Consider the following 10,036-nt stretch of genomic DNA (forward strand, 5'->3'; position numbering starts at 1 on the left):
CACCTGAAGAAGTCTTGATTAAAGGAGTGGATTCTCGCACCTCCTCCCTCTGCTCCAAAGCCCGTCGCCGCACACTGGCAGGCAGAACAGCCATGGCATCATCGGTGAAGTAGGCGGGGCAGGTGTAAGTGGTAGGCAGCACGTTGATGTAAGGGAACCAGTCGGAGGCCTCTCCTCTGTGCCGCTCACACACCAGGAAGACACAGAGTGCCAACAGAGGAGAGAGGCGGGGCTTCCAGCTGGAGAGACAAAAATAATGCCAGTCAACCCTTCAGAGTCTGACCTCTAGACCCTTGGCTTATCCACTTTGTGTCTGGAAACATAGTTACATACTCATTTGCTATAACGCAATTCAGTACGACAAAAACACAAACTACCAAAGTTGAATCAACACCTCTGTAACACACTGAAGCTTTAAAAAAGTATTAGTTATTGCAGGGCTGATTTAATGCAAAAGCTGATATTTGCATATTCTGATATTTTAAATAGTTTCACTTGTGTATGAATATGTGAGTGTGTGTACCTCTTGATATACTGTCCCAGGTAGCTGTCCAGAACAGTTGAGGTTGTGAGGAGACAGGACTCTGGCAGAGAAATGACCAGCTGGCCAGGCTGACAGAGGAAAAGACATACAAAGAGAAAGATTGTAACCACCCCAAAGCCACAAGAAAATAATCAAACAAAAGACATGCTATGTTATTATGATTGGCTGACTAGAGGTGTCTGATTTAGTTATCATGCAGATAGTTATACTTGCATATACATGCACATGTGCACACCTGTACAGAAAAATATAGAGTAATGCCAGCCTTATTCATAAATATTTAATGTTGTGATTGTTAACTTGTTTTTCTCTGACAATAGAAACTGTATATTTAGGTTATTACTGTGAGGTAGTTTAATTAATCAGATGCACAATTGCATTTTAAATGACTTACCTTTATGGTCTTGAGAGCTTGCAGTCCTCTGCCTGTGTCTGGATTACATGAAGCAACAAACACGCACAAAGTCGGTACTTCAATCAATCAGTCAGGTTATTATATAAATGTTGGAGGCAGTGAATGTTTATCTGATCTTTTCTACATCACAGTCAAAGGCTGCTCTTAAGTGGCAGAATATGGAGAATCAGACTCGCTGCTGTACCTGTCAATCATGAGTTGTTACAACTAACTGTTGTCACATCTGAATGTTCGTATAAACATCACATTGCAAACCAGAACTCAGCAAAACCCGTGTCTTCATACAAATATGGTGCTGACTCTGGTGCAGATGCTACTTCTCTCTGAGCAAATCATGTAACAGCTCTGTACTGTATGTTGAGTCGTACCAGTGAAGAGGGCTGGCTGCAGCAGCGTTGAGGTGAATCCCCGTTGGTGAAGAAATTTCAATAGCTTCACATACTGCAGATGGTGACACAGAGAAACTGAAGAAACAGAGGTAAACAGACTGGTGATGGGCGAGACCAGAAGAGAGACCGGTCTGTGCTGAAACACTTGACAGTACTGAACATTTTTATAAAGCAACCATGTAGCAGTAAATTGGTTTATACCTGACTGGATGAGACTTTCTTGTTTCTGCCTCCTCTTCCTCGCAGCTCTTCCAGCCCGATGCCTGCAACCCCTCATGACCCCACCTGGATCTGTAATGCCTCCTGTGGCCTGTACTACGAAGCGGGTAACTGGCTTATCCAGGTAACTTCAGGAGTAACTTTGTGACGTCGGGTGTAACTTCCCGGTTAACCCGTACTACGAAAGGTGGATAGGTGTTACCCTACAGAGGTCTGTTGCCAGTGTTAATGATGAGAAGTAGGATATTAATACACACCGCTTCATAACATGTGTTTAGATTTCATCCTGATTTGCTTCCCTGCGGTTGCAATGAAGTTCTGAACACAACAGCATTACGTTCAGAGAGCGAGCCCTGCAGCCTCAGGGATTTTAGAGAGGAATCTAAATTAATTAACGGGATAGTTTCTTAGATGTAGCCCATCTGTAGTCTATAATTGAATTCTCCTAAGTGTTTTCACATATTTCAAAAAATCGTAGATGAAAGTGTGAAATTTACAAGAAGAAAAATCAGAAATTCCCTGAAATTAATGTCATAAAAAATCGAAAATCACTCTGTTTCCTTCTGAATATGCCCAATAAAAGTCTCTAAGGTGCATGACAGTGATTTTGGGCTAAACTCAGGAGTATTTCCTCACTGCTAAATCCAATTGCAAAGTTTAATATAACTTTCCAGTGCGTGCATAATACATGGCAGATGTGTGTGTGATGTTGCAGCCTTGCAAAGCGAAGTTTCTCTCAAATGTGTGGCTATAATGTCAGTGAATATTCAAGTTTTTTTACTTGTAGGCTAGATTAAATTAATTTTTCTCTCGGATTATTAGGACTCCCCCTCTGCTGGCTCCTTTTTTCCCCTATTACAATGGACGTTATATGCAGTTGTAACTTTACATCATATTACACATAAAAGAGCAGCCCATAAAATACATAATAGAGATTTGAACTACAATAAGAACACTGGGAAGATAATTAGACCACAAATTTAGTCCAACAAGACTCCCTGGCTTTGTCGTCCGCCACGATATTAGATTTAGCCGTTAACTTGTCTTTACATTCATAATTTTCTGACACTAACAATGTGAATTCCTCTGGAGAAATACGGAGCATGCGCCGTTGCGATAAAACTCTGCCTGCACGGCCGAACACACCCGTTTTATGCGAACGCACCAAGTTAACAAGGACTCAATTTATCCACCTTCGTAGTACCGTTTAACTCCAGTGTAGGCGGTCAGAGTTTGTCAACCCTGAGTCTGCCTGATAACCCGAGTTAACTCTGAGTAGGTTGAACTCCCTTCGTGGTGCAGGCCACTGGTGAACAAACACACACATAAACACACACACACTAAAGTGAATAAACACACCTTAATCTGACCAAAACACACTCAATCTCTCTCTCAGTGATGCCAAAACTCCAAACCAACCATACAGTAAAAAATAACAACACAAACATATACCTGGACCTAAAGTTACCTTTGTATAATGAGCAATATAGGTATTTATACCAAATATTTAACCACTGTAATGTGTCTCTCCTATATCAAACACCACAACATACCCAGCATGCATCGCACACCAAAGAAAACACCAAGGTAGCCTATTTGTCAACGAAATTAAACTATAGGTACATACAAATATACATAAACATCAAATACAATACCTGGATATTATTGTCATCTGCATTAAATCTTGATCCAGCTCCGTCGTTGCTCCTTGGGTTGTTTCCACAAACCCACGTGGTTAACTTGTTTTTCCGGGTATGCGCACTGACAATGCGCGGCAAACTTCACTCCCTCCCATTTTCTTCTTCTTCTTCTTCTTTGGGGGTTTTATGGCGGTTGGCATCCAGATCTCCTTGCTGCTTCTGCACCATCTTGATCCTTTCTGACCTGCTCTTAATTCCCACAGTTAACCACCATAGCAATAAATGCGAGGCACGCTGAATTACTTTCCTCACTTTCTCCTTGACGGAATCTTGTGAGTCTTCTCGCATCAGACATTTTCAGTGTCCCGAAAGTCCTCGTCTTCCACTGACCTCGGTACGCCGCTTATTACCCCCTTTCACACAGTAAATGACACCCATCCCCACTCCTTGTTCTTTTGATGGACCGGGCCGAGTTTATCTCCAACAAACTTTCCAACCTCGTGCGAATCTTTGAAGATCTCATCCTTTCCTTTGTCACTGCTATCATTCCTACTTGAAACCTCTCATCTGTTTTTCCTGCCTGGCTGCCATCACTTGAATCCTTCTTCCTTTTCACAACTCCTCTTGTGTCTTCCTCGTTCTCCACACTCTCCTCTGACTCCATTTCCCCTCCTCCACCGTTAGACCGACCCTCTTCTCTCTCCTCCCATTTCCTCTCTGCAGCAGCTGCTTCACCCTCTCTGCACGTTTCACGCAGCTCTACGAGACCAGCTTAAAGTAAGAACCCTCAATTTCGCCTTTTGGTTACAAAGTTAGCAGCTTGCTCACATGACAAAGTTCATTTTAGTGTCCACATTTGTTTGTTTGGAAATGGTTCATTATTGAAAAATTTCCATATTAGCAAGTCAGCGTTATGTAACGCAAAAACAATTATCTGAATTTAAGCGAAAAGCCCTCTTTTAAAGCTAGAGTGTATAGCGAAACATGCAATTTGAGTATTGATATTACCTAATGTTTGCCTGAAGCCTTCATGTCTCGAGATTAAAATGTTAGTTGCACGCTCTTGCAAAGTCATAATCCACAATCCTGTTGTAATGTTTGCATCAGGGCTAAAGCTCATAATAGTTACCCCCGTAAAGATGAATGCACTTTTATTATTTTTCTCTTATTTGACTTTTTGATTTAATTGTTGTATCATTTGACAATTTAAAGCTTTTTTTACATGGTCATAAGACAAAGTGGCAGATTAAGTTCCCACGTTTCACGTCTTCTCAATTAAGACTAAAGACCTTTCTTTTTTACCACTTAATTAAATCAAATGTAAGGCTGTAGATTAATAACTTACACTACCTGTTTTATTTTCTATTTAACCTCTTTTATATTTCCCTATAATGCTTTTATGTTTCATGTAAAACACTTTGAAATGCCTTGTTGTTTAAAATGAGCTACACAAATAAACTTGTCTTGCCTTACATCACAGTAAAAAGTGTAATTTTATGATTGATGCTTAATCACCAGTGAACTTCTTGATTCCAATTAGATTAAATAGCCAATTTAAATAATATAAATACAACAGTTCTGTCTCTGGATTTATCACCATGACTCAGCAAATCTCCTCCTATTTGTTTGACACTTGTGCATGTTTTTATGCTTAATGTGTGGCTATGGCTGTTTGTTTTTCTGCTGTTAATGAGCATTTAATATGCGAGTTCATTCACTGGTGTCTGTCTGTACACAGACATGTCTCCCAGGGGTGGCTGTGGTAACGGGCAGTAACAAGGGCATCGGTCTGGCCATCGTCCGAGCGCTCTGCAAGCAGTTCCAAGGAGACGTTTACCTCACCGCCAGAGACGTGTAGGTAGCTCAGTTGGTAACACCTGGACCAGGCTACATATACAGGTGCATTAAAAATAATAGAATATCGTGGAAAAGTCCACTGTGAGAACCAGACTGATAATGAAAGGCTCAGGAAACCTTTGCAGAGTTAATTAGCTGATTAAAGATCTCAGTTTGACATTTATGTATTATTAAAAAAAACATTTTTCCATACTGAAGTATTGTTTTCAATGAGCTGTAAGTGTAATCATCAAGACTACAACAACAAAAAAAGGCTTGAAATATTTCACTTCATGTGTATTGAATCTAGAATATATGAAAGTTTCACTTTTTTAATTAAATTATCGAAGAAAATGAACTTTTTTGATGATGCACATGTACAGACAAAGATAATCATATGATCACACCCCTAGCAATCGGTTATGTACACATGAAAACACACAATAAAAAGAGAGAATCTCCTGAGGATTAACCACAAATGTTTGGCAGATTTTGTGTTCATGTAGATTCCCATCAGTCAGAGTAAGAAGCTGATAGCGAAAACATGTTTTAAGGCCTTTGAAAATCCTTTTAAAACGCTTTAGGCCTCTACGCAGTCTGAGAGCTAAAATAAAAAAGCAGGAATTGAAGATTTTAGTAGACTAAGCTCTGTAAGCCCATTTGTTCAAGGTCTCGCCAACAGATCTTTTTCTTATCAGAATTAAGACGAGATGAAAATAAATCCAAATGTTTTGCAGCGGTCGTGGTCAGGAAGCAGTGGCGTCTCTGGCCTCAGAGGGACTGACGGCCTTGTTTCACCAGCTGGACATCAGCGACCTGAACAGCATCACCACCGCCGCTGCGTACTTTAAAGACAAGTATGGAGGAGTGGACGTGCTCGTCAATAATGCTGCGATAGCGTTCAAAGGTAGGATTACAATGATCCATTCATCATCTTCAACCAGTTATCTGTTCGCACGGGGGCTGGAGTAAATCCTAGGTGACATTGGGCGAGATGCGGGGTACATGCAAAATATATAATAATACATTGATATCTGATCATTTCAATGTTAATATAACTACCAAAAAATGGTATTCAAATTATTCAGTAGTATATGGTTTGGAGCTTTTCTTGCTCTCTTCAGTGGCAGACACAGCTCCATTTGCGGTCCAGGCAGAGGTGACCCTCAAGACAAACTTCTTCGCCACCAGAGACATGTTGACTCACTTCCTGCCGATCATCAAAGCTGGAGGTAAGGACACAGATCTGGACCAAGTGTACTGTCTGCTCCATAAAGGGGCTTTATGTAGTTTTTCAATGAAATCACTTATTAATAAATAAAAATGACTTGACTTATTGGCAATGGGCTGTAACCTCGCTTAGAAATGAGGCACACAGCCAGCCAGTTAAGGTACATTAGCACGGATCTACCGCTTCGTAATGTTCAATTTAGATTTATTGATGTTTTATTGATACTCAGGTACACAGCTTCTGCACTGTCTCAAAAGAAAACAAAAAAACTTGTGCAAAAATTTGGCAGAACAGTGAGAAGCAGAGTGGTGGTTCTACTCAGCTTTCCAATTTCAAGAGTTTGTTGGGTCTTGATTCAGAAAAATTTTTAAAAAGATGAATAGTGATGTGGGCGAGTTAAATTTGGTTAATTTGAATTAGCCATGGTTCAAAAGTTACTTTGGAGAATCTAAAATAGCTGTTGGTAAAATATGTGATCACATCTTTCTCCAAAACCTGTACCCGCTGTCTCTGATGTATCAGAAGCTCCTGATCTTGCCAAAGTTGACACATTATTAACATTATAACTCATTAGAAAATTACATCAAATGGACATGTGGGTTTGTGTGTGTATTTCAGGCCGTGTGGTGAACGTCTCCAGCTTCGTCAGCTCCCGCGCTCTGAACCAGTGCAGCGCAGCCCTCCAGGAGCGATTCCGCAGCGAGGACATCACAGAGGAGGAGCTAGTGGGACTGATGCAGCGTTTCGTTGATGAGGCCAAGAAGGGCGAGCACAAGCAGGGCGGCTGGCCTGAAACGGCTTATGGAATATCCAAAACTGGACTGACGGTAAGGTTGAGCGAAATGACGTATATTCCGTGCAACAGTAGAAATGCGTCCACGGGCAGAGATTTGAGCTATCCTTTAGTGTCTCTGCTACATATTTGCGGCGGGCTATGTATCTTGTGAATCCAGACGGGAGAGCGGCAGTTGGTGGCGGTGATATCCTTCAATGCTGGTTGGCCAACCTTTGCAGGTGAAATTGTAAATACAGAGCGGGAGGAATTGTTTTTGTTTGTATGGAAGTTCCAAATAAAAGAGGAAAATAATTAGAAAAAGTATGGTTATTTTAAACCATTTCTTAACAAGTTTACAGTTCCTAAAATGTAAAGGAAAACGCTTCTGTAATGCCAGGTTTCCTTTCATAGAGACATTGGTTATTCATATGTGTCTCTGTGTTTGTGTCTTCAGACCCTGTCCATGATCCTGGCTCGCCGTCTGTCCAAGGAGAGACCGCATGACGGGGTAATCACTGAAATATAACAACAAACAAGAACCATCTATTCGCTTTAATTCGATTTAAGTGCTTTTTTGTGAGATATATATATATATATATATATATATATATATATATATATATATATATATATATATATATATATATATAATTAATGTTTTTATGTTTTATGTAAAGCACGTTGCCATGTTGTTGAAAGGTGCTGTGCAAATTTGACATTTGCCTTTGCCTTGCTTAAAATAAACTCATATCATAAGCACTGGGAGGTTGGACAGAGTCATCAGAAACAAATGACAAATTTAATCACCTACAACATCTGTTTGTCATCTGTTTTACAGATCCTGCTGAACGCCTGCTGTCCAGGCTGGGTGCGCACCGATATGGCCGGTCCGAAAGCCCCCAAGTCACCAGACGAGGGCGCTGTCACTCCGGTCTACCTGGCACTGCTGCCCCCCGGGGCCACAGAGCCTCACGGAAAGTTTGTCTCTGATAAAGAAGTTCAGCCGTGGTGAAGGTGTTAAAGACACCTGAGGGTGTGAGAGTAACTGAAAGACTGCTAGTGTTTCCACTTGAGCACTACATTGCCAAAACCTTCGGATTCATTTTGCCTTTGGTGGTCGAAACATTTCTATATTTATTACATGGAAAATGGAAAACTTGCCTTAACTGGATGAAACTCAAATGTTGTGAAAATAAAATGGTTTTCTGGCAATAAAAATGCTGTTTTACAGTACAATGCTTTTTTTTCAGGAAGATGTTACATTGCTTTTGCTCATAATTTGAATAGATAACTACCAAAAAGTCCTAAAAGGATGTGTTTAGAAACCAGCAAATTTGACTGTTGATAAATGTGTCCAAAAATGTCTCAGCATAATATGTACTGTACAAACATGTGTCCTAACTTACCAGATGTGTGATCAAATTTCATGAAAACATCTCTGTGTTGAACACAGTAGTATGTGATTTATTTACAGGATTTTATCTGTACATTTAAAGACCTCCATTGTTTTTATAATTCAGCCTATGATTTTAGAAATAGGCCAGTGAGCTCATGACGATAGTTCCATTGCAAAATCTTGTCAACCTAAAACATTTTGTAACAGTCACCCATCAAAGTCTGATAGTACATACATACACGTAAACACCCCGAACATGCCACAGAGCATTTAGTACATTTTTTAGTCAAGCTTCCTGCATTATGATCTAAATGATGGTTTCAACACCTCTTTTGTTTGGAACAATTTTGTTAACCTTTTTACAGTCTTGCTTTATTTGCTTATATGCTGATCTCCATGAACATAATAACAATAAAGATCCTCTCTTGTACAAGAAACATCATACTCCCCAATTAATTTTCTTACAAATTACTTCAGAACGATTCTACACTGCTAGTTTATTAGGTACACCTATCTTAAACTAATGCAGTTAATACCCTGCAATAAACCCTTACTTTGTATCTGAAGGTTATCATGATCAGGTTTGGACACATTTTAGAGAGGTATTGATTAAATTTTGTTTTGGAGCCTGTATCATGTGGTGCAGGAAATTAATGTGATGTGTTTCTAATAGTAAGTCCAACCCATTTATATCAATGTGGGTTGAGTAAATAAACTCTTTCTACAAAAACTGAACATTATATCTTCATGAGGGTCATATTTATTTCATGGATGTTGCATTAGACTACAATTGTTCCACCTAGCTGTGTGCCTAATAAAATTGCTCAAAATACGGACTTTTAATTTAATTGTATGCTTTAAGTGTACTTTTGCTAAGCCAAACTAACGTACAGCCTACATGCGCTTTGTATTAATGTTAGTGATTTATACCAAATCCCAAACCACTGTTAAGGTGTCACTCCTACATCAAACACCACAACATACCCAACACGCATCTATCACCAAAGACAACGCCACTGTGTGTTTTACTAAACGATACTATGGGTACATACAGACAGAGTTAAACACCTATATATTATACGCCGTTGCATTTTTAACATTTTACTGAATAACTTGTGTGCAGAGAAGATGCTTAGAAATTCCTTAGTGTAACCAGCTCCCTAGCAACATATTTCTACATCAATTTACATACAGAACATGTTTTACTATATGATAGTTTTTATAATTTTAATTAAATAAATGCAAATATACTTTATGGTGCCTTTAGTCTATTGTTTACTATTAACAATGTGAGTTGTCGTGTGAGTTCATTCAACTGCTTCTTGTGAAGATGGGGTGCATATTTTTTCTCCAAGTTCACAAGTAGGAAATCCGACTTCAAGTGGCGTTCCAGGATAGTTTTTGTAGTTGGAGGTCGGGAAGTGATGCTATTGGGGAAATCCTTTATACATAAATGTCAGGTTCTTTAAGACTAAACCCTGCTTGAACTACTGAAAGAATGAGATAAAATGTTTGAATAAGTCACTGAAACTTGTCAAAAACAATAAAGCTCTTAACTTGGTTTAATTATTAAGCAGATTTAAGTTAATCT

General features: G+C 39.4%; 2 protein-coding genes across 2 annotated transcripts; one reads left to right on the forward strand and one right to left on the reverse strand.

Annotated features, from left to right (window-relative positions):
- Positions 1 to 5: 5 nt before the first annotated feature.
- Positions 6 to 1,669, reverse strand: LOC119889602 (SET domain-containing protein 4-like; the record flags this gene model as incomplete). Its single annotated transcript, XM_038700441.1, is given in 6 exon segments — positions 6 to 31; positions 34 to 239; positions 524 to 612; positions 939 to 976; positions 1,328 to 1,423; positions 1,550 to 1,669. Coding segments are annotated over 6 exon segments (531 nt in total), but the record flags the coding sequence as incomplete, so codon positions are not given.
- Positions 1,670 to 4,967: 3,298 nt separating this feature from the next.
- Positions 4,968 to 8,882, forward strand: LOC119889599 (carbonyl reductase [NADPH] 1-like; the record flags this gene model as incomplete). The annotated part of the gene is given in 6 exon segments (XM_038700439.1): positions 4,968 to 5,061; positions 5,781 to 5,950; positions 6,168 to 6,275; positions 6,893 to 7,101; positions 7,504 to 7,557; positions 7,888 to 8,882. Coding segments are annotated over 6 exon segments (809 nt in total), but the record flags the coding sequence as incomplete, so codon positions are not given.
- Positions 8,883 to 10,036: the final 1,154 nt, after the last annotated feature.

This window comes from Micropterus salmoides, unplaced genomic scaffold (genome assembly GCF_014851395.1).
Source record: "Micropterus salmoides isolate LMB-PRFRI ecotype aquatic unplaced genomic scaffold, ASM1485139v1 Ms_hic_scaffold_553, whole genome shotgun sequence".
Classification (NCBI taxonomy): Eukaryota; Metazoa; Chordata; class Actinopteri; order Centrarchiformes; family Centrarchidae; genus Micropterus; species Micropterus salmoides.